Raw genomic sequence first — 23,651 nt, 5'->3', positions numbered from 1 at the left:
CCGCGCCGCGGGGCGGGCAGGGGGCGGGCACGGGGCGGTGCCAGCCCGGACGGGCGGCCCCCCCATCCCGTCTCCTCCCCGCCCGCCGCGGAGCGTCCCCGCGGAGCGCGGCCCCCAGCGGGGGCACCGGCCGGTGCAGCGGCGGGGAGTGCGGACCGACGTGCGCTCCGTCCCCTCCCGCCCGCCGCCCGGCCCTATCCCCACCGCGGAGGGTGGGTGCCTCAGCAGCCTCCATCAGCTCGGGCGGGGGGCATGGAGAGCGCACCAGGGGGGAGCCGTCTGCCCAAACCCCCCATAACTGATAAAAATCCTAGGGCCACTACGGGACACCCTGCTGCGGGAGACCCCACGGCCGGGAGAGTTCCAGCCCCAGCACCCTGCCCGGCCAGGGTGTGCCATGGAGGAGTCCTGCTCTTGTAACATAATCTTCCCTTTGGTTTGGTTAGCCCGGCTCTGAGAACTGAAGGGCCTGCAGCAAATACGAGCTATTATGTATGAGTAATGCTTTGCTCTTTATTTATATGCAGCAGCCGAATAACAAGAAGCTGTCTTGTAATTTCTTGTTGGGATTGCTCGAGTACAGTCGCAGACTAATGAGAAAGTTGGTCTCTGTGTCATTACTATAGCTTCTCATGTCATGTATCATATCCTTGCCAGAAAGAAAAGAAACTCCAGCGTTGCAGGGAATGGCACTTCGTCAGGATTTGGATAAACGCTTGACAAAAGGGGAGCGGTACGTACTCATGCAGTAAAATATGTACACACCTGCTTTAATTATTTGACAAATCATTTATAGAGTTTGGATCGATTAAACCAGTATATAATTATCATTATTATTATTATTACATTATGCCATCTAGCAGATTACTGGGGAACTGCAAGTAACCACAGTGACCAGCTGTTGCATGGCCAGGCTAAACTGGCTGGGGCAAACTGTCTGGGCCCCTCAGCATGAAGCCCAGCACACACTGGGATGTCCATTTGGGATTGGCACCATGCTGAAACGAGCCCTCTTGGACGAAGTCCCACTGGGACCTCACAAGAGGGCAAGCGAGGGGCTGCAGTTTGTCCTGTTCGCAGTGCCTGGCAGCAGCCCACCCCAGCTGGGGAGTCTCTGCTCTTGGTCCTGATGCAGACTGAGTGCCAGGCACCGCCCTGGGAACCCCCACGATGCTGTCAGTGTGAGGGCAGGGGAGGCTATGTGCTGTGCTGCAGCCTGTGGCAGAGAGCTCCTGCCAGCCTGTGGGACCATCCCACTGCGGGGCAGGGAGAGAAAGGCTTCAGTTTGTACAGCTGATTCATTTCACCTCCAGTAGCATCTAATGCACTTTTCCTTTGTCTCCTTTGTCTTGCAAGGTGAAAACAGAAGATGCTGCTGTGCACATAAATCCAGTGGCTTAAGGTGACATCTGACACCTGCACATGGTGTGGCACTCCTGTGGTTCCTTCTCCCCTCGAGGTGTCCTGCTGAGCCACAGCTCCTCAGACCCACGCCTGCCCCATGCTTCTTAGCATCTGCCACCTGCCTGAGCAGTGCCTGCGAGCCACAAGGCTGAGAGCAAACCCAGCCACTCCTCTGAGACGTGTGGGCATGGCAGTCTCCCCGTGGGAGAGGGAGTTGCCTTGCCAAAGCCCTGCCTGCCTCCAGCTGTAGGCAGAGGAACCTGTTTTGGGCCTCAGGCTGGAGGCTCAGCAGGCAGGTGTTTGCTCTGGGTGGGATGGAGCGGGCAAGGAGCCCCCCACACCTTCCTGCAGTGCTGCTTCCTGAGGGAGAGTAGAGCCAGGGGGCTGGTGCTGATACACAGACACTTCTGATAATGACGCCCACAGAGCTGTTTGCAGTCACACTGGGCTCTGCCATCCCAATTGAAGTGATCCATGTTCAGGAATGAAAACCTTAAATTTTCACAGCATGGCTTGCACAGGCTAGTGAGCCCCATGTCTCTGCAACAGCCCTTGGGCATACCTGGCTGCAAACCCCAGTGGCACGTAAAGTGAGGAGGAGCGCTGACCCCCTTACCCTGCCCACTGCCTCCCCAGCCCCAAGGCAGCAGCACTGCCATTTCTGCATTGCCTTCTGCGGTGGAGGTTTGTTTATCAGCCCCTCAGAGACCCACTGGGGACTCCACGTGGTGACTAGGGAGCAGCACCATCCTTAGCATACCTGCCTCTTGGAAGTGCAGCTTTAGGGAAGGCGTCTTATGGTTACATCCCTGCTCGAGGATGGAATCTGCCTCAGCTCAGTTCCTTACCGTGCTTGCTCACCAGTCAGTGTACCAGACCACTGCAGCCTTTCTTGCTTTGTTAATGGGCCTAGTTATCTTCAGGTTTGTCTCTTTCCTGCTGTGTGGCAACTGCTTCAGTTCTGGATGTGGATGATTGCCACATGCTTCAGCAACTGAAGAGCATATTGCAAATCGTGATGGTCTGTGACAGCAATTCCTAAACAAAATGCTGACCACTCCGAGTTGTGCCACAGCCTTTGGATGAAATCTGGTAGCAGGGAGCAGCCCAGTTAAGTTTGGGGCACCAAGTGTGGGGCTATTCCAGTGGCGTTGGATGTCTGTATTTCACTGCCAGGAGGAGAAGCTGAAGCACAAGCCTTGCAGGGTCAGGACATGCTGGCAGCACCCATGATGTGTAGGACATGCACGCTGGGGGCTTATCTGCACAGCACTGTAGCCTGGGGGAGTGCAGCAGCCTGCTCTCTATTTATGCAATATCCCAGCAGCGACTGAGCATCACCTGCCTGGTGTGCATGCATAGAAAGCCTGAGCAAGGCGTGGGAAAGTCTGTAAGATACCATCTCTGCCCTGCAGCCCAGCACTGGCAGCACAGTGAGTGCTGCACTTGGCCCTTGGCAGACCCCACTCCCTGGCCCACTCCATCCCTCTCCTGCCCTGCCCACTCCGGTCTGCACTGGAGCCTGTAGGTTCTGGGGTGCATGGTGCCCCTCTGAGGCACAGACGGATGGCCAGCTGCCCACCACCTCTGTTGGAGGGGGATTGCCAGGCTGCCCATGCTGGATGCCCTGCAGCCGTGTGGGGAGATGCCAGGGCCTGTCTGATGGGAGAGGGTGAAACCCTGCAGGGAGCAGCCCCTCTTCAGGGATAACTTTTGTACCTAGCAGCTGGAATTGGAGCTGCTGTGGGTCTCTGATTGGGGAGAGTAGTGGGAAGAAGTGCTGGGGAAAGTTTATATGACAAAACCAAAATAATTCATGAGAATGTACTGATTTTGTCAGTGTATGAAAACTTATCAGGTTTTCTCCTCTCAGGTAGCAGGAGAGCTTGTTGAGGTGCAGCAGCTGAAGTGCAACAGTCAAAGTGAAACATTGCAAACGGGCATTTTGGTATTTTCCAAAACAAACTATTTCAGAGGCTCTATAACTATGCTAAATGTCAAAGTTTTCACTCTTTGTTCTGAATCGGGACAAAGGAAATGCTGAACTGTCAGTATTTTTCATGGAGCAGAAAGACTGAGTGGCTCCTGAGCCTCACAGGCCATCAGAGGGAGCAGGCGAGGTACCATGGCCCCCAGTCCCTGGCCAGCGACCACAGATGGCTGCCTGTCACCAGGAGTGGGGACAGCCTGAGATGAGTTGGCAGGGCAGGAGACAGCATCACCTGCTCAGGGAGAAGGGCCCTTAACAGCCTTTAATGGATGCCTCATGTCACCCCTGCTGCCCTCCTGCCTCTCTGAAGGGCAACAGCACCCCAATCCTGCAGACAGTGTGCCCTGGTAGGGCTCCAGGGGTTGGGGCTGGGGCACAGGCAATGCCAGGGCAGTGTGAAGAATGTGGGAGGTCCACACACCAGCAGCCCTGGATCTGTTGGGTACACCAAGGATGATGCCAGTGTAGCTCAGGGTGCCACAGCCCAAGGGCAGCCCTGGGGCCAGGGCTCTGCCTCTCAGCAGGGCCATGCTGGTGGTGGCACACCTCTGCCGTGGTTGTTTTTCAGTCACCGAGGGCGGCACACCCTGCTTCCTGCACAGGCAGCTGCGGTGCTTCCTGCATCCACAGCTATAATTAGAAGGGCAGTTGGTGTCCAGTGGTGCAGAGCCCTCCCTTGGGGTCATGGCAACCTCGGGGGTGCTTGCTGGGTGGTGTCGTGCTGGGCACCTGTCCTCCCACCATGCTGCCAGCCAAGGGGCACAGAGGTGGTGTTGGGGCATCCTCTGCTCAACACCCCATCTGGGGGACTGCCACTATGGGGTCATCCCTGTCCATGTGGAAGAACAGCAGCAGGCAACGGGGATGAGTCTGCCCAGGCAGAGCTGGCACACTGGGAGCTGGAGAAATCCCATCACCTTCCCATCCAGCGCTTTGTGCCTTCAAAGGTGCAGGCAGCTCTCTCTAATTAACTTTTCCCCACCCTGCCAGGAAAGAAGGTGATTTTATCTTCATAGAACTGGTAAAAAAGCCAGAGTCTAAAAAACTCGCCTGAGGCCCCCAGCAGGGTTAGTGCCTTCTCAGGGCTCAGCCTTGGCCAGGCAGCCCTGCTTCAGAGCTTCCCTGGCATGGTGCTCTTTCTAAAGGGGACCATGACCTTCACCAAAAGATGGGGAAGCTTGCAGAACAAGCTCCCTCTTTTCCTACAGTGCCAGTCCATTTCTGAGTACAGCTGGAAAGAAAGGGGTTCAAGCAGCTGCAGTTGTGCACAGAGCAAAATTGTCTTGGTGTTCTTGCAGGGGTGCTTCGGGGGAGGTTCTTAATGAGTGTGCTTGTCAGGCTGAGGCTGGCAGTACCGCTGAATCAAGCATTGTGAACCAACATGAATAATGAATAGCCATCACATGAATATTTTAGAGAGTCAGTCCTGAGATCTCCCAGTGCTACCTTAAAGGAAAATGGAGGAAAAGTTGTCCAGGAAGAACAATGTTTCCTTTAGGCAAAAACACACTGTTATCGTTGGCTTTTGAAAAAGAGCTGCTGCTGCTAAGTAATTCTCAGGATTTGCATCAAAAACTGGAGCAGTGGTTTGGCTCCAAGGCAGAAATTGGGAGGGAAGCCCAAGTCAATGATTACAGTGTGCTGGAAGGACAGCAGATTTTACTTTGTCTATGCAATGATTTTGCGAGAAGTCCCAAAGCTATGGCCACCCTCCAAAGAACCAGCATGGTTAGTGCAATTCAAAGGAGTTGTGAGAGGTTTGGTGATGCACAGGAGTGCTTGCTCTCCCAGAACAACATTTCACTCCAGCTTGAGCACTTCTGTCAAAGAGCTGAGTTGTATAAACAAGGTCCAGCAGCAAAAATTGTGTTCATTTTTCATGCCATGGTAGCTTCTGCATCATATGGGAATGGGCTGCAAATCAACAGGTTTATCAGACCATAGCAGCATGCCCCTCTCCTCCACGCTCTCCTTGACTGGCGGTGCTTTTGGCATGCACACTCTGGTGCCAGGCTGCTCTGTGCAGCTCTTGTGACAGCATCTGTACTTCAGTGGCCCTTTTCACTGTGTGTGAATAATCCATGCACAAATGACTTCTAGGAGCAGCAGGTTGTCGTGTTCAGGTAAGACCAGCAGCAGCCTGTCTCGCTCAGGTAGGCACAGCAGAGCAATGGCAGAGGGATTAGAAACATGGCAATTGCAAATAGGCAATTACTACTCTAGCCAAGTCTCCAATGTCTCTGTCACTTGGATCACCCAATCTGTATCTCCTTCAGCACTGCTCTGCTCAAAGCAATCCTTGCTGTGCTGCTCGCATCAGCAGATACAAATAATTCCTCAGTGTTTATGAAATGCCCAGAAATGTATCTGTTACAAGAATGCAGGCAATTTGGGCATTTCTTCAGCAGCTTCCACAAAGGTGATAGAAAATACCTGCAGTGACTGTCCCTGAAGCACTTCAGTCTGAAAATGGGGAATGGTGTGGGAAAAAGGGCAACGTGTGGGAAAAACATGCCAATCAAAATGCACAGGTCTTTGTTCTTCAAGTTACCCTCAAACCTCACTGCCCTCAGGATGCACAGAGGGTTGCAGGTGATGAGGCAAGCGTGAGCCTCCTTTTCCCACTGCAACAGCACTTCTGCCTGTCCCCAAGTGTCTGTTTCCAGTTCAGCCATCGCGGCTGCCTGTGTCACATGGAGGTCCATCCAGCACTCTGTACTGGTGGAGTCATCAGCTGAGGGCCACAGTGATGCCGAGGCCATGCTACGGGGCTGTGCTGATGGGATCACAGGAGCATTTTGCCCGTGGTTGGGCAGCCTGGGAACAGCACTGCGCGTGCCTCGGCTGTGGGGTTAGAAGTGCTGCCAGACCCAAGGCGTGGGGAACGGCCAGGCTGGCTGGCTGCTCTGGCTGGTGATTATGCATTGTAGAGGCAAGGTAACTTTTAACTGAAGTACAAAAGAAAGACAATAATGAGCACTTTTATTGGTGCCTTCGTGCCCACATAAAGACTTGAGATGGTTTTATTAAAGATGACGTACTTAGAAATGAGTTTACTAAATCTCTGCACGCTGTCTGCAGCCCACCAGCTTCCACTGAAGCACCTCGCCTAAATGAAAAGGAGACCGCTGAGTCCCCTTTCATCTCTTTTATTTGCCTTATGAAGCAAAGGAGGGGCCAGACCAGGCGGGTGATGGTGGCAGAGCCTGGGATAAGCATGGCAAAGGTTCAGACGTACTTGGGAAATTTATGCCACACAGTTGCTGGCTTTGAAAAGTAGAATAAAGGAAAAACTGTGTCTTCCTAATGGGTGTTTATCATGGGGAGGCATCACATACTGCAGAGCAAGAGAAAAGACCACTCCTTCCTGCGGCATTATGCATGGTGCCATGCTGCTGGTGGCCAGCTCCTGAAGTTAAACTTTGCCTGCCTCTGTTTTCCAGGGATTAGCCAGGTTTTTCTCCAGTTACAACTGATACACATTACAGAGTTATACTCAAAACTGTCTGGCCTTAACCCAACAACCATAAAGGAGAAATGGTTCATAAATCAGTTCAGTGAGCAAGTACAGGTTGAGTTGTTTATTAATTTAACCTTCTCTCCTGTCTTGAGCCAGACTGGCCACAATGGCTGCTGCTGAAATCCGTTCAATGGTTCCCTGGCTGGGCAGGCAATGTTCTCTGTCTGGCAAAGATGCCCAGACTCTGGCTAGATTTTGGCAGCAACCTCGTAGCACAGCTGCTGTATCCAGGTTCCCTCTTTGTCACTGTCATTCCTGACATACACTTGTTTACTCTATTGGGATGATGGAGATGGGGATCCTGCGCTGGGCTGGGTGTGTTACAGGGCGCAGGTGGTTTTCCCCAGAGGGATACACAAACCCCTGCCCCCATGGCTGGCTGCTGGGCAGGGTTTCGCACGCCTTGCTGCTGGAGTGGTTTGTTTCCCGGAGATAACATCTGCGCCGGGCGGAACCTGCGAGTGAAACCGGCCCCGCCGCCGCCGGCACTGCCGAGGGCTGGGCTGGGGCTGGCAGGGCTGGGCTGGGGCTGGCAGCCCTGCGCATCCCCCGATTGCCAGGGCCTCCTACTGCAGCACCGACCTTGGGGTGGGGGTCAGCCGTGCCTCTGGGTTTATTAGTGGTGAGGCTGGTGGCTGCTGTGGGAGAGGGTTAGAGCTTGACCTGGGAAGGGGAGCGCCGGAGAAATGGGTGTCTGAGTGCCACAGGGAGGGAGGAAGGGAAGGAAGTATGGAAAGATGGGTGGATGGATGGTAGATAACACAGAATCAGAGGATCAGTTAGGTTGGAAAAGACCTCCAATACCATCGAGTCCAACCTATGACCTAATACCACCATGACAACTAGTGCTCCATCCAGTCTTTCCTTAAACACCTCCAGGGACGGTGACTCCACCACCTCCCTGGGCAGTCCATTCCAATGTCTAATCACTTCTTCTGTGAAGAAAATTCTTCCTAAAGTCCAACCTAAACCTCCGTTGGCGGGGCTTAAGACTATGTCCTCTCATCACGGACTGGATGGATGGATGGGCAGTGGGGGTGGACGGACAGACAGGCAGGGCAGCAGTGGATGTGCGCCGGGTGGGTGGGCAGTGGGCACACGGAGCGATGGCGCGGCCGGGCGGGCACGGCGATGCTGCCGGCGCGGTGTCGCCGCTCGGCGGCGGGCGCGGGGAACGCGGCCCCGCCGGCCCGGAGCGCTGCGGGGCGGGCACGGCGGCGGAAGGGGCGGGGGAAGGGGCGGGGGAAGGGGATGGCCCGCCCGCCCCTTCCGGCGGCGGCGGCGGCGGCACATGGGCAAGAAGAGGGGAACGGGGCTTGGGCGCTGCCTGCAGCGGCAGCGCGGCCTGGAGCGCCGCGGAGCCTCCTCCTCATGGGTACGGCGTGGGGGCTGAGGGAGCGGGAGGGAGGCCGGGGCGGCCCGGGCTGACGGTGCTGTCTTGTCCCGGCAGCTCCACGCCAGCGAGGTGGCCGCCGAGCGCGGCCCGGAGCTGCGGTCGGCGCCCGAGCAGAGCCCGCTGGAGGAGTTCCTGGCCACGGCCGAGCTCGCCGGCACCCGCTTCGTGGCTGGTGAGGGGCTGGGACGACACCGGGGCTGGCGGGGTAGATCCAGGGGCTGAGGAGGGGATCCCGGGGCTGGGGACCCAGGTGGAGGGCCGGGACCGATTTGGGAACGGGGGAGTGGGAGTAGGAGTAGATATGATCTGATCTGTAGGGCTGACAATGAGTTTGGCCGGGCGGGGATCTGGGGGACAGAAGATGGGGTCCTGAGCCAGGGCTAGGGGGCAGCAGGGACAGGGTGGAGTGGCAGGGGTCAGCAGGGCTGGGGACAGGGTGGGGTGGCAGGGGTCAGCAGGGCTGGGGACAGGCAGGGCTGGGGATGGGTGGCTTTGGATGAGCGTCTCTCTCTCTGGCAGAGCGTCTGAATGCCCAGATCGTGTCTGCCCAGAGCTGCACGGGCCTGCTCACAGCCCAGGAGGCTCAGCGCATCCAGCAGCTGCACCAGGAGAACCAGGAGTTCCTGCGCATCCCACGGAGGCGAGTCCTGCAGGGCTGGGCCTGGATGCCCTTGGCTGAGTGGGCTCAGCCCCTTGGTGGCTCAAGCCTGAGGACAGCCCTCTGCTTTGTCAGTACCCTGTTCTTGGGGAAGCCACTAACTAGCCTGCATGAGCCTAGTAACCACATGTAACCACAGCACAGGTGCCAGCCTGCCATGTGAGTACTCCCAGTGCCAGCCCTTCTGGCCTGATTGTGGAGGTTTCCTGCTCAAAGTTTGGCACTCCTGGAGCTGGTGCATCCAGGCTGCCTGGTAAGCCTTTCCAGAGCTCTGTGTATGGCAAACAGGGAGATTATTCCCCTGTCTTTAAGACCCTACAAATCTCAGCTTGAGAAAGGAGCTTTGTGTGATCTCAGCTAATAGAGTTTGTAAGGAACAAGGAAAGAAGGTGTACTTAAAGCTGCTGAAAACAGGTGCACTCGTGTCTGAACTATAACCATGCTGGCATAGCTGAATGTATGGTGTTTGTGCTCTTTATGTTTACTGCAGTAATGTATCTGGTCTGAGTGCTGTTTCTGTCCACTCACTCCAAAATATGCTTGTTACAGGCCACACTGGGATAGGACAACCAGTGCAGAGGACTTGAAGCAAGCGGAGAGGGAAAGCTTTCTCGAGTGGAGGCGACAGCTTGCCCAGTGAGTGTGCTGCTTGTGTCTGGATAAGTACCTAGTGGCATTTAGAGACACAAGAAGCAGTGGGTTGTATTTATCCTTGCTGGACCAATAAAATTAACATCTCCCTGTACTTGTCCTGCAAGGTTGGACGTCTCAGCCACAGTCATTGTAGTGAGCTCTACAAAGCTGTCTTGTCTGTGTGTGTGTTCTTCTAAATTTTTTCAGGATGTCATGTGATGTTCTGCATTGCTTGTGAAGTAGAGGAGCACTGGATGTATTTTCTAAGAGCAGCAGTGCTGCTCTGAAGAGCAGGCAGTACTGCCAGCCTGTGTACAGGAGTTTGTGCTGGTCTGGTGCTACATCCGCTGGCTTGGAGAGTTGTGTGATATCTGCTCATGCCCTGCAAACCCACACTTGCCCTGAGTAAAGTTGTTCAGTTGGTGGTAACAGCAAGTTAGAGGTTGTATAGAGCCATTTCAGGTACCATCCCCAAATTTGTTACCTTTTCCAAGTGGTACTCAATTGAGTAGTAACAGCTGGCACTTGGGATAACTTCTCTCATTTATTATTGTGTCTCTGAAATTTCACAGGCAGACTTTTGATTAGTTTTTGTTCTTTCCATCCTTTACCACTTCTCCATTGGCATGATCAGGACCGTTGTGTCACTGCTGAAGCAGTGCCACTGACAGCAGTTCACCTGGTGCTTGATCTGTTTGCAAAACCAGCAGAAATAGAACCTATATATGAGTCTGGATTGAGAGCTCTCTCTAAAACTAAAGCCTCCTAGATCTAAGGAAAAACTGGTAGTGTGCTTACTGCCTGACATGGACCAAATGTGACATCTTTTCTTTTGTTTGTTTTACCTTAGCCTTGAGGAAGAGAAAAAGTTAATTCTAACCCCATTTGAACGAAACTTGGAATTTTGGCGTCAGCTTTGGAGAGTCATTGAAAGAAGGTAAAGTATTTTGCTACTGACTTTTAAAAAAGTAGTGTTTAATGAACTGAAGCTTTTGAGTCAGGCTTCAAGTGTCTGAGCACAGGAAAAACAAGCTAGTAATGTTTTATCAGCACTTGAAGTGATTTTGTTTCAAAGTGATCAAAATGCACTGTGAAGAGTGGCAGCTGCTTAGTGGTGCCTGCTAGTTTTCAACACTGTGATCTGCAGTGGTTTGCTCTAAGTCTCTGAAGATTCTTCAGGTGTTGCTGCTCTTCCAGTAGCTCGTTGTGGGAGGTCTCTTTTGAGAATGTGTCTTTGTCTCTTACCTAGATTAACCCCTTCTCCTCTTTCCCAGCCACACAGCTGCAGCTGTTCAGGGACAGGAGGCAAGGGAGATAATGGGAAAGAAGGAATCTCTTGGTCCTTGGCCCTTTGCTATGCAGAGAAGTTGCAGCAGTGCACAAAAGACAACAGGCTGTCATATCACAGGAGTAGCTTTGTTTGCTCTGCTGAGCTGTAATACAATAGGAGTGTTATCTGCTACGTTAATCTAACTGGGGCATTTAATTTCACTAGTAATTAAGTTTGAGATCATCTCATCTGATTTTCCTAAAATTGAAAAATACTTCACCAGTGAGGTCACGATGAGCTGGTCCTTTCACAGAAGGGGCTTTGTACTGGGTGCTGCTGGGCCTTTGGCTGGGATAGAACTGGTTGGGAGCATCCACTGTAGGGGATCATGACAGGCAGTATGAGTGTACTGGGTGTTTTGAGGTGGCTGGAATGTGTTATTAATGCCTTTCTACTCTTGTTGAAGCTTTTTATTTCGTGTAGAGTGAGGATACTGTCTTCGAAAGGAATGGAAAAATCATTCAGTCCCTTACCTTGCCAGATAATTTGATCTGTTGTCAGCCTTTTCACAGGTTTGCTTCAAAATAGTTCCCAGCAGTGTGATTCAGTAACTTCTCTGTATCCCATCCCAGTACCATGGTGTCAGCTTTCTCTCATATTGATCTCTGAATTTCTGTAACTGCGCAGTACCTCTTTGTACCCTTGTGGCTTATTAAATTACTCCCTTGGGGGGTTATTGATTTATTTTTTTTTATATGTAACCAACTGCCTAGTGAGGCTTGAAATTGTTCCATTCAACCCTTCGTGTTCTGAAGGTGTCCTGAGTTAACAAAAATCCCTGTCAAACAAATAATCAGCATGTGGCAATCAGTGTTTTAAACTACCTGCCTGCAGAACTCTAGTGGTAGAGGCTGTAGTTAAATTTTCCCTGTCCTTTTGAGAAAAGAAGCATGAATGCCTGTGGCATCTGAAGCCACTGCATATAATTGTTGTGTAGAACTGATGAGTCTTGCTCAAATATGTGGTGGCAACCTGGTGTCTGGGTTTCGAAGCTGTTTGCTAAAAGCAGGTTGTAAGGCCTTCCTTGCATGGGGGAGCAACATGTCTTGTTGGAGTCTAGGGCTATTTTTTCACTGTTTTATGCTTTTTATTACAAGAAGAGCACAAGGAAATTTTGAAAATGCCTGATATCAAACACTTAAAATCTGCAGGTTGTTTGTGGGAGACTTTTATAGATCCTGTTCCATGCAAAAGGGACAACCATGTTCTAGAATATCTCGCTGTGTAGGAAAACTACCTCTTCTTTCTGTAACCGCCCCGCCACAGCTGGGGATGAGAACAGACAGAAATAAAGTTGTGTTATCACAGTTTTTAGTACCATTCTCAAGCACAGAATGCCACTGCTCTGGTTCTTGCTTGCTGAGTGTTTCTGGAGGGTAAATGGATTGGCAAAACTGGCGTGTTTCCTTCCCACTTGCCAGCTGTACAGGGGAATGAGCTAAGTGAGGAGAAAATACTGTACAGCAGTACTGGCTTGTAGCACAAACCTGGCTCAGTTGGGCAGGTGGGCTGCTGAGGTGCTTTGTTATTCAGTAAACGTACTTAGTAGGATAATACAGTTAAAACTATTAAAATTCCAAGCAAAACCTAAAAGGAAAAAATTGCTGTGCCTTGCTGCTTCCTTTAAGGCAAAGTAAGGAGGAGTATTTATGGGGCTTTCTTTCACTTTTGCAGTGACATTGTAGTCCAGATAGTAGATGCTAGAAACCCCCTTCTGTTTAGATGTCAAGATCTGGTAAGTAAATCACTTTTTTGAATGTTATCTTAGTTATATATCATAAGGTTTACATAATTTATTTTTTGTTTAACACATTCAACCACTTTGAAAGTGTTTTACTGTTGTACCTAAGTGGACATCTTATTAATTTATGCAAGTATTATAGCACAAACTTATTTTTGCTTGATGTCTTTTGATATTTCACACAGGATGTTGTGGATTTAGAGGCAATTCTGCAGACATTATATTGCAGATATTATATTACTCCTCATTACCCACTAAAAGTGTCTTCACTTAAAGGAATTGTTCTGTGTAAAAACATAGTGGAATAAACCTGAGTGAGAATTACTGCACTGAAAGCAAAGAATCAATTATTGAAGTGACAACTTTGTAATGACAGACTATAGAACACTGCATCAATGAGACATTAAATTGCTCAAATAGTTATCTTGGAGTTCCTGCTGCAGGGTGCTGATTAATATCTTGTCATAGCTCTAAGCAGACAGGGTGTTTGCACACGTGGCCAACAACAAGCTGTGTTGTGGTAGTTGCATGCTCCAATTTGTCCTGCTAAACACCAGTTCCACCTAGCCCAGGGGATGGTAAGCTGGGCTACACTCGTGTGGAGCTTGTCTTGCTGCTCTTGTATTACCTTGGGGGGAAGAGGAGTTGAAACCAGAGTATGGACTGATCCTTCTCTTCTTTTTTTTCAGGAAAGTTACGTTAAGGAAGTCAGTAATGACAAGGAGAACATGATCCTGATCAACAAAGCAGATTTGCTGAGTGAGGAGCAGCGGGCTGCTTGGGCACAGTTCTTTGAGAAGGAGGGTGTGAAGGTGGTGTTCTGGTCAGCACTGGCAGAGTGTAAACGGCTGTCTGGAGAAGCAAAGGTACTGTGGGTGAGCAGCTCAAACTACGTGTGTGCTGGCTGCTGCTGGTAACTTGCTTTGCAGCTGTGCTTGTGATAGACCTGAGCACCTTTCTAGGAAAGGCACTGTCCTCACTGTCCTTATCTCAGGGAAGGATTATTTTAAAGACCTGTGCAGCTATAAAACAGCATTTGAATGATCAATTCAGAGACAAAAGTGAGGAGACTAAAATGGCCAACAAAGTGTAGAACACAGAAACAGCCCTTGTAGACCTGTTTGCAAAATCTTAACCCATGTAAAGAATTGGAAACCTTTCCAAGAGGGATGCTGTGAGGGATGGGGTTATCTCTACAGAGTTTTTTTCTCTCCCAGAGAGGGGAGGTGTTTCTTAGAGAACCTGTAGTACTTGAAAGCCTTTTTTTTGCCCAGTGGAACAAACTGAGTTACTGCCCCAAGTTACGTGTTATCAGTAGGTGCTACTTTCATCTGTTACAGCCATTCAGCTACGGAATATCTCATATCTCCTTGTAAAAATACCTACTGTGTTCAACTGGTTTACAGTCCTTGCATAAAATGTTTTTACAGACTGATTTAAAAGTAAGACTGAAAATGTTAGTTCTGTTCTCTTTTTTTGGAAAGAAAGGTCAAAAAGCCATGAACAGTCCCTCTTGGAATACTTTTGTCATTCTCCTGAAATGAGCTAGTTGTTTCTACATCATACTTAAGACCCCTAAAAAAAACTGTGTGATGTAAGCAGTGATTTGTCAGCCCTTGGGATGTGGCTGATGAAAATACAGTTGCTCGCACTGCAGCAACTGCAGTCAGCAGCAAGGCCTAGTGCTGTCTTTGCATTTCACCTCTGAAATGCTGTTCACACAGGAATGGGACACTGAAGGTGTAGCAGAGCACCCGAGTGATTTTGAGGATGAAAGGTCCAGTCAAGAAGAAGACAACACAGCACAAGGTAGCGCAGAAAGCACATCCACAGACAATGCTTTGCAAACTGTACACCAGGTTCTGCTTAGTGATGATGACAGCAGTGATGAATATGAAGACTGTGAAGAAGATGAAGAGGAGGCCTGGCAAACCTGTTCTGAAGATGAAGATGGGGACAACATAAATGCTATTGCTCCAGAGAGGATGGGAAACAGGACTGATGGGAAACAGGATGGGAAACATGCTGCAGTGCAGCATGTAGTGCAAGAGCAGAACAGGAATGTCAGGAACTTCAGCCATCTAGTACAGAGAAATGAGCTGCTGGAGATATTCAAAACCATGCACGATGGACCAAGGGTGAAGGATGGGGAAGTAAATGTCGGGCTGGTGAGTTGGACTTTGTGCTTTAATGGAACTTGTTTAATCTAAATTTTAATTCCATATGCCTTTACAGCTAAAATTTGTCCTGTAGCCTGGCTTCCTATAAGGCTTTAAAAACTAGCAAGGACAAACCACTGGAGCTCAGTGTTCTCCACTGCTTGCCCTGTTTTTTTAGTACACTTTATTGGAGTACTTTTGTGTCAGAGCTCTGTCAGTCTTCTGGCATCACCCTGTCTGATACCACTGTTACCATTTCACTTCTTTGTCATCCAGGTGGGTTACCCTAATGTTGGCAAAAGTTCAACCATCAACACAATCCTTGGAAACAAGAAGGTGTCAGTGTCTGCTACACCAGGCCGTACAAAACACTTTCAGGTATTGCTGACAAACAGCATCGATCTTCTTTGTGAAGGGACCTTCATTTTGAGCTAGTTGCAACCACATGCAGTCACTGAGAACTCTGCCAACCTGAACTCTGGCCAGCAGAGTATGTTGGAGAGGGATGGTCTTGATGTATAGAATTTTGGAACTTTAGTTCTTGCTTTCAGACTCTTGCTACAGTGTGAGTCACTTAGGAGAGCTGCTGTGCAATGGGAGATGTTTTTCATCTCTTGATTTTATTTAGGTAGCTTGTCCCTTCTTTTTTCAACACCAATCAAGAGGAGAGAAACTTTTTAAAGTGAGTGTTTCTCTGAATAGCTCAAGGTCAAGGTTTCAAACCACCCTTCTTGTTCACATCATTGCTGTGAATGAGTTTAGTTTTGCTGCCGCTTTTATATTGATCAAGCTTTAATTTGGAGGTAGCAACTCCAGTGCTATAATGTGGGACCATTGTGGGATTTGCACTTGCTCAATCTCCTACCTGTTTCAAAACACAATTTAATGTTTCTGGAGTGCTTTCTTCTCTCCAATCAGACTGAAGAGCTGAGGGTCCTGTCTGGACACTTTATTTAGGAATTTTGGAAGTTCTGTGGTCTTTCACATCCGATTTCCTTAATTCATCACCTGGGGCCAGCAGGGCAGATGTCTGTGTTAGTAGAATTTCTGCATCCATGTTTGATCTATGCATTTATTTTTTTTGTTCCTGTTTCCTCCATGGCCACTGACTTGCCATTGTGAACTAATTGGTTATTTTCATGTAGACCCTGTATGTGGAGCCTGGCCTGTGCCTTTGTGATTGCCCTGGTCTGGTGATGCCATCTTTCGTCTCTACCAAGGCAGAAATGATTTGTTCTGGAATTCTGCCTATAGACCAGATGAGGGACCATGTCCCACCTATTTCTCTAATATCCTTTGCATGGGGTTCACGGGAGTGTCTGCAAGGGTTGGATCTGGAGGATGCCAAGTAGCGTGTTCCAGCGCTGCTAGCAGCACACATGGTCATGCCTTGAAGGCAGTGGGACACACTGGATAAAACAGCCCTGCTGTGTTGGTCTTTTCCCACCTCATTTCAACTTTGTCTTATTGTCAGGCTTGTTTAATTTTTCTGGTTTGCAACAAAATCCAGAAGTCATTCTTCATGTGTGCTCTTGGAGTGATGAAGGGACAAGGTTACTTGTGTAGCTGAAAATCACCAGGTGGTTTCCTTCACTAGCTTACGTTTGCCAGCATATCCCACGAAACATTTTGGAAGCAACCTATGGAATAAGTATTATAAGACCAAGGGAAGATGAGGATCCAGATCGAAAGCCAACAGCTGAAGAGCTGCTAACAGCATACGGATGTGAGTGATGATCTTCATAAAACCTGTCACCTACACTCTGTGCATGGTCCTGAACATGTTTTAAAGTTAGGCCCACCTTGGGTTTGTTGTGCATTGAACCTCCACGTTAGGACTTGCCCTCTTCTCAGCAGGGCCTTTGTTAATGGCTCATCTCCTGTGTGTGTTTTGCCAGTCTCATCTGACAGGTGTCGATGGTGTGGAGGACATTGGTGAGATACCCTGTCAGTCTATAGTGTGGTGCTCTTTCAAATACCTCCTATCAACTGTGTCTTGAATTAGACTTTGAAGAATGCAACAAATTCTGATTTTCTGGCCTTAAAACAAAAATAAAACCCCAGCAGTTTTTCTGCTGGTAGGGAGATGTCAGCTCTCATCATTCCTTTCAGGTCAGGATGCTTCTGTGGTACCTCTACAGTCAACAGTATTGTCTTTTTTTCCCCGCTTTCCCCAACAGAAGCCTCTTTCTAAGGGTGTTTTTTTTGGACAAAGGATACAAATGTGCAGTTAGGCAGTGGACAAGAACATATTCGTTCTCTTGTACTTATACAGAATGTACTTTGGATTTGCCTTCCAGATATGAGAGGCTTTATGACAGCTCATGGACAACCAGACCAACCGAGATCAGCTCGATATGTGTTAAAAGACTATGTCAATGTAAGTGCTTCCTACATCTGGGGTTTCTTTCCTGCTAAAAAGTGAATTGAAGGTTTCACTAGAGCACAATAAAGTGAATTCTGTTTCTCTGGATAAAGTCACTGTATATCAAAATACTCTTTAGGTTGGGCTGGTTTTATGTTTTAAAAGAATAAACTGAACTTCTCAAGCTGCTTAATATTAAAAAGATCCTTGCTTAACAATATGGTGCTAGCTAAATAAATAATCATATCTCTAAAATAACCAGCAGATATTCAGGAAACAAACCCATATTCTATAGCTGGACCAATATTTGGCACTAAGGACTGTAACTCTGAGTGTTGTAATACTGCATTTTTCTGCAGCACTCTTGGCAACTTATTGTTGAGAATTTCTTAATAGGATCCTCCAGTGCTCCTGAGAGTTTTGCAGTGTATTGTTTGCAGCTGGAAATGGTGCTTTGATGTAGAGGTGGAACAGTACTTTAACTTAGAAGTTGAGCCAGTTGTTGCCTAGGAGGAGAAATAAAGTGTACAGTTTGCCACTGTGAACCCCTGGACTTCGGGCCCTTCTTAGGTTTGGGGTTGTTTTCTTTCCTCTATGTGTTTTCTCTCTGAGTTTCTTTGGTCATAACTGTGTCCATTGCTTTCACAGGGGAAGCTGTTATATTGCCACCCACCTCCTGGTATTGACCCAAATGATTTTCAGCACCAGCATCAAAGATGCCTGGAGAGCAGAACTGTGCAGGCCCCTGGACAGGTGAAGCCTGAGAAGAATACCAAAGCAAAGCAGATTGAAAATGTGGTGGACAAAACGTTCTTCCACCAGGTAAATTCTGGAGGAAATTTGTTCCATGAGTTTTTGCTGCAGCGCTTATTAGTAATTACTGAGGGGAAAAAAAGCCACCTTTGAGGATGGAGGTGTGCTGGGTTGAGTTAATGGTGCTAGGTGCTGTGGGATCTGCATATAATTTCTAAGAACTCTCTGTTCTTTTTATTATCTCCTAAATCACTGTGAATGTCCTAGGTGACTGACAGATTGCTAATGAGTTATGCATAGCTGATTTTTAAGAGGTCAGTAGGGTGACCCTTGTCATTATGGATCTAACATCAATCTTGAGCAAACAGGGGGGTGACTGTGAAGACAGACAAGGAGGGTGGAGTGACACAGTAACTGACCTGGAACGTGGCTTTGGACTAACAGGTCCTTCAAACTAACGTTCCTTTCTTGAGCTGACATTTTTAGGGGATGTGATAAGCTTCTTTAAGACAATTGATTTAGTACTACCTGAAATCAGATGAAAAGACTACACACTGATTTAAAATCCAATGGAGAAATCTCAAAAATAAGTAGAAAATGGGAATTTTTCTTAACTTGTATGGTTCTTGTGAAGTCCCACAGGGATCTGTTTTGCCCCTACACTACTGAAAAAATGTATTAGTGACTTGTAGTGAAATGTGAAATCCATAAGCAATTAGGTCTGCATACCCGACAAAGATCAGAACAGGTGTTTAGCAGTGAAGAGGGTGTGTCATAGACAGCATGTTCCATTCTCTGGTTAGCTGGATATGAACACTATTTGTTTAGCGCAGCTAAAGATAATAATGCATTTTGAAAACAAGAACTCAGGCTCTTTTCAAAATAACATAGAAAACTGTGACCTGAAAAGAATTTCTGGGATTACCAGATTCTTCCTGTGTCTGCCCAAAGTGCTGGCACAAGCTGTGAGCCCCATCAGTGCTACCCACGCTCCAGACTTGAGCAAATTATTTTAGTCTGTGGCTTTCACAGATGCCAGATTTATTTTGCAAAGACAATTTGTTGTGTGCAAAGCAGAGGCTGTGAGAATCCATCCCAGTGCTGTAGCTGTTGTCTGTCACAGTGTCTCTTAGTGCTCTGCCTCTGCTGGCAGCAGTGGGTGCTGGGGACCTGGTGCAGCTGCAGGCAGAACTGGAGCCTCTGGCAGGCTTTGGCTGGGATGTGTGGTGTGACCTTCCTGCAGCTCTGGAGCGGAGGCTGAGCAGGTCCTGATGGGTTTAAGCTCGCCTGTGTCTGGTTTTACTGACATATTGCAGTTCCTGTGGTTAAATGTCTTCTCATTGGTCACTGGTGATTGTGTCTGCTCTTGCAGGAGAACGTCCGTGCCCTCATGAAAGGGGTCCGGGCTGCAATGGGATACCGGCCTGGCAGCGGCCTCGTGCCTGTGACTGCATCCAATCCTGGGAATGTGGTAGGGAAGCCCTGGAAAAAACATGGAAACAGGAACAAGAAGGAGAAAATCCGCAGGATCACCAAGCACCTGGAGGCTTAGCTGTGGCACCAGTACTGGGTTTTTCCAGGGCAGGGACTGCACTGTCCCACAGGCCTTAATTGAGGGGTAAAATAAAAAGGATAAGTGGGTATCACTAGCTCACCTGGTAGCTCTGTGCTGTGGAGTGGCCTGGCCAGGGCTAGGGGTGGGCTCTGGTAGTTGGAGCTCATCCCTTCTGGGAACAAAAGAGACCTGGCTGTTTGTGTTATCTGGAAGCCAGCCCAGATGTTTGACTGCTGCTGAAACATCCTTTCAATGGGAGCAGATGGAGCCATGCGGGAGTGTTTTTTCCTTCCATAAAGGATGTATTTTATGGCTGTTGCAATCAAAACAAGTCCTGTAAATCTGAGTAAAATCTTTATAAACAATTGAACTTCAATGAGTGATGTTTGTTACATTATGAGACACTATTGCTCATCTCCTTTTTTCTGTCTTTAAAGCTGGTTTGTTGATTTGACAGAACACTTTAGTGTGTTGAAAAATGAGGTAAAGTGATCTTTATTGCCCTCTTCCTTCTCTGCTGTGCCAGACCTATTCTGTAGAATTGTACTGAAACCACTCCCCATTTCCCAGCTTGTGCAGAGCATGGCACACTGTGCAAAGAAAATGCTTTTATGTCCTTCACGCTGAGCTGGTATCAGTTGTTTTTCTGTGTGACTTCCCACTGGTATTTTAAAACATTAGCTCCGTTTGACTGGCTAAAAATCTGGTGCTAATTTGTCCTTAAATATATTTGAGATTTTACTTCCTATATGGTGTCATGTTCTGTCTCATTGACCTAGTCACAGAATTGTCTAATAGCAAATTTTGAGTACATGACTATTTGATGCTAAAAAGACTTTACTTGGGGTCAGACTTAAGTGAGATTTACTTCTTAACTGCCCTGCTGAGAAAATGTTTGTGCACGTGGTCAGTTCTCTTCATTCCTAGTGCAGCACAGGGAGTAATGACAGGACTGGAAAGGCTCACAAAGACGAGGCGTGCTTTGTTTTTAGGTGGTGGTGTAACAGATGATTCTGGTCTCTGATACTAAAAAAGAGATTGCTGTCTTTTAATTTGTACTTTCCAGGCCTTAAGTGTGGATGGAGAGATGAAAGCAACTGCTGAGTGAAGCCACAGGAGATGTGGAGTGTGCAACTAAGCTGGTTTTGGCTTTGTGACCCTTTGTGTGTGTGTCCTTTACAGCCAGTTTGCGCTCTGTGTGCAGAGGGTCCCCTGACAGCAGAGCTCTTGGCTCCTGCTTCCCCTGAGTTGAATTCTTAATTACATCACTGCAAGGAAGATAATTCCCTACCTGCAAAATTAAATCATAATTACACTAAATGAATATGGTCAATGGTATTTAAATCAATGTACTGTAGCGGAAAGTAAATTCTTAGGAGAGACTATTTAATCTGTTTCTCCCAGCGAAGGTGATCTTTGCCTTTGTTTGCTGAAGAGGTTATGCCTTAGTCAAATCACTCTGATCCAACTTCTCCACCCTCCTTGTAGGAAAGATACCTGCTTTTGTCCTTTAGGGACCTGATTGCTCAGAAACACCCATTTCTTTTTGTCCTGTCCTGTGTCCTGAAACTATTGCCTGTCAAATTACCTGCCAAACTTAAGTTGGAGTATCCTTTATTGAAGTTTTGAAATACTATTTTTTTCCAATTTTGTCTTCCTCTTTTCAAAGCACTTTGAATTCTTAGTTCATGTTGCACGTACCTGAGTTTTCTTTTGCATTCTCTGCCTTTTCCTGTCAGCTGGGTCTCCATGAGCCTTCTTGCTGGACAAGCTGTGTTCTGATGTAGACCTTTCCCAATCCAGTGAGTGACAGAAATCCCCAGGCCTGAGACTTGAGACAACTGCTTGTTGCTTCCAGGAACCTTGACCATGGGACCTGCCAAGTGACTTGCAGTGTTTGCATGAGTAAATGAAGAATAATGTAAATATGACCAAGCAAATACTGTTTGCTGAGGTTTGTTAAATGCAAATCGCTCCTTGCTGTGCTCTTGCCTTGATAGAAAAGGACCTAAAGACTGCTAATATTTTATGCTGTTATTGGGTAGTGGGCAAACTATGTAATAGGCAAGGACCATGGTTAAATTAATGCTTTGCTATGGTGGTCTGGTCTGTTGCTGATGCTGAACTGCATCCCTGGCCTGGCTGACAGCTCAGGGCAGCAGTTGGCAGGCATGAGGCGATGTGGGGACTGCTCAGTTGTCAGGAGCCAGCACAAAGGAGATGCTGTGCTCTGCCCTCATCACCTGTGAATGAGCCTCTGCTACTCCACTGCTTTCCACAGAAGGCCAGTTTCCATTTTAGAGTGCTGTTTTCTTCAAGTGCCTTGTGCAGGCTGCAACTGGCTTCAGTCTGTTCTTTAGGATCCACGGCACTTCCAGTACCCCAGCAATCTGCCTCCCCTTTTTAGGGGGCTTTGCTTTGTAATAAAAGCAATTTGTTTTCCTGGCAGAACTGGTTTGGGAACATGGTTTGAAGCTGAACTGCCCTTTTACAGTATCTTCCACTTGCATTGTGAGCTGCAGTTCTCCCTGCAGGTGCCATTCTCCTCCAGCTTTGGGAGCCTCACACCAGCCCACAGTCTGCTCCCACAGAATGTGATGCTTTCTGTCCCGGGAGAGCTGCTGGGTGCTGTGCCATGGGTGGAGGGTGGTGCTGGGTGCCACACCTCCAGGGCAGCACTGGCAGCCTGTGGTGGAACCATCAGTGCTGCCCTGGAGGTGCAGAAGGCTGGAGCTGCCCTTTGCACACGGGACTTGCCATTGCATGTCCAAGCTGCTGCCTAGGCCATCCATCTACTGAAAAACGTGCTTTGCAGAGTCTGTTTTGAGGAAAAGCAATATTTTTTACTCTGTTGAAGCATCATAGGTGAGCAAGTGAGGGGAGGGGGATGCCAGGATGTAAGTCACTGAGCCACTCTGCTGTGGGTGCTGCTAACTGCAGTTGATGGCAGGTGATGTAGGAGCCTCGATCCCCCCAGCTTGGCAGAGTCAGCACTACACAAAGGTGTAGTGGACAAAAAGTCCTCTGCCCATCACCCCACTGCAGACCACACTATGGGGCTGTCAGTGTCAGGTGACCGATCTTTTCCCAGCGCCTCAGCTCAAGGATGATGCCTTTGCACAGGCAGTTCTGCAGCAAGGGACTGCCACGTGAACATCTCCCCGGCTTTCTGCAATTGCTGCCTGGACCAAAAATACCCTATTATGTCTCTTGGAGGAGGCTGAACTCCTTCTCTCCTGCCATTAGGGGCCGACCTTTCCCAGGCAGAGGAGCAGTCCTGGCGCCCCCAGCAGCAGTGCTGGGTCCTGTTCCCGTTCGGGATCCCAGGAGAGGTGCAGGTCCCCAGGAACTCCCCACCCCATGCTCACCCCTGTGAAGAAGCACACAAGCTGCTGTTCCCAGTCAGCCTGGCAAGGAGGTGGCCAAAAAGCCCACAGTGGGGGAGCATGGCTCTGGTCCTGGCAGGGCCTTTCAGGCTGTTTCTACAAAACTTAAGCAGCTCTTTCCTGATTGTCCTGAGACACTGTTGCTTTAAAGTAAGAAGCAGCCTTTTCTCTTTATTCTTGGGTCACAGATCTTTCCCTCCTGTGAGGAGCTTCAGGGCGTTGCCAGGCCCCAGCAGGTTCCTCTACCCTACAAGTCTGTGAGGAGCAGCACTGTACTGTCCACCTTCCCTATGTGGTGGCTCTAGTCCAGCTTTTTTACTGAGTATTTTCTTTTTTGCTGCAAAAGGAAAAAAATATTGGGGAAAAATGTCACGGGGCTGCTGAAAGAGAGGCAGGGAACAGCTCCCCAGTGTACCTCAGAGTATAATCTCTCAGGGTTAAATGGTTGAGGTACCCAAGACATCCTGGGACATGAAGAGAGGTCATGGTGAGGACAAGAGGAAAAGAAACCACAATTGAGTCAGAGGAACCCTGCCCCAGTGTTCTTTCGTGACGGGGCTGTGGGAAAAGGATCTGTCCCGTGGGTGGTGTCAGGGCACGAGGACTGCGCGTGCTGGGTGGAGCAGGCTTGGGTTTGCCCTCCTGGAAATGTCCTCAGCCCCTTGTCACTTGGGAGTTACAGCAGTTGAGGCAAAGAAGCAAAAACATTGTCATGTCCATGAGGGGAAGGTCCTGCAGTCCAGCTAGGCTTTTGCTGCTTG

General features: G+C 48.9%; 1 protein-coding gene across 5 annotated transcripts; it reads left to right on the top strand.

Moving 5' to 3' along the window:
- The first annotated feature begins 224 nt into the window (after positions 1 to 224).
- Positions 225 to 19,567, top strand: LSG1 (large 60S subunit nuclear export GTPase 1). Of its 5 annotated transcripts, XM_027650640.1 has the most exons (15): positions 225 to 733; positions 1,357 to 3,352; positions 8,365 to 8,482; positions 8,830 to 8,950; positions 9,518 to 9,604; positions 10,452 to 10,538; positions 12,606 to 12,666; positions 13,362 to 13,538; positions 14,397 to 14,840; positions 15,108 to 15,209; positions 15,977 to 16,120; positions 16,434 to 16,557; positions 17,132 to 17,211; positions 17,845 to 18,018; positions 19,322 to 19,567. In XM_027650640.1, the coding sequence occupies exons 2-15, from the start codon at positions 3,248 to 3,250 to the stop codon at positions 19,499 to 19,501; spliced, it is 2,004 nt and encodes a 667-aa protein (XP_027506441.1). In that variant the 5' UTR covers positions 225 to 733; positions 1,357 to 3,247; the 3' UTR covers positions 19,502 to 19,567. The 5 variants fall into 5 exon arrangements, with proteins under 5 accessions (XP_027506441.1, XP_027506443.1, XP_027506442.1 ...); XM_027650642.1 differs by lacking the exons at positions 225 to 733; positions 1,357 to 3,352 and adding an exon at positions 8,203 to 8,289; XM_027650641.1 differs by lacking the exons at positions 225 to 733; positions 1,357 to 3,352 and adding an exon at positions 8,203 to 8,289 and having other exon boundaries at positions 13,362 to 13,547.
- Positions 19,568 to 23,651: the final 4,084 nt, after the last annotated feature.

Source organism: Corapipo altera, unplaced genomic scaffold (genome assembly GCF_003945725.1).
Source record: "Corapipo altera isolate COAL_440 unplaced genomic scaffold, ASM394572v1 54, whole genome shotgun sequence".
NCBI lineage: Eukaryota > Metazoa > Chordata > Aves > Passeriformes > Pipridae > Corapipo > Corapipo altera.
This window is presented reverse-complemented; position numbering and strand designations above follow the sequence as displayed.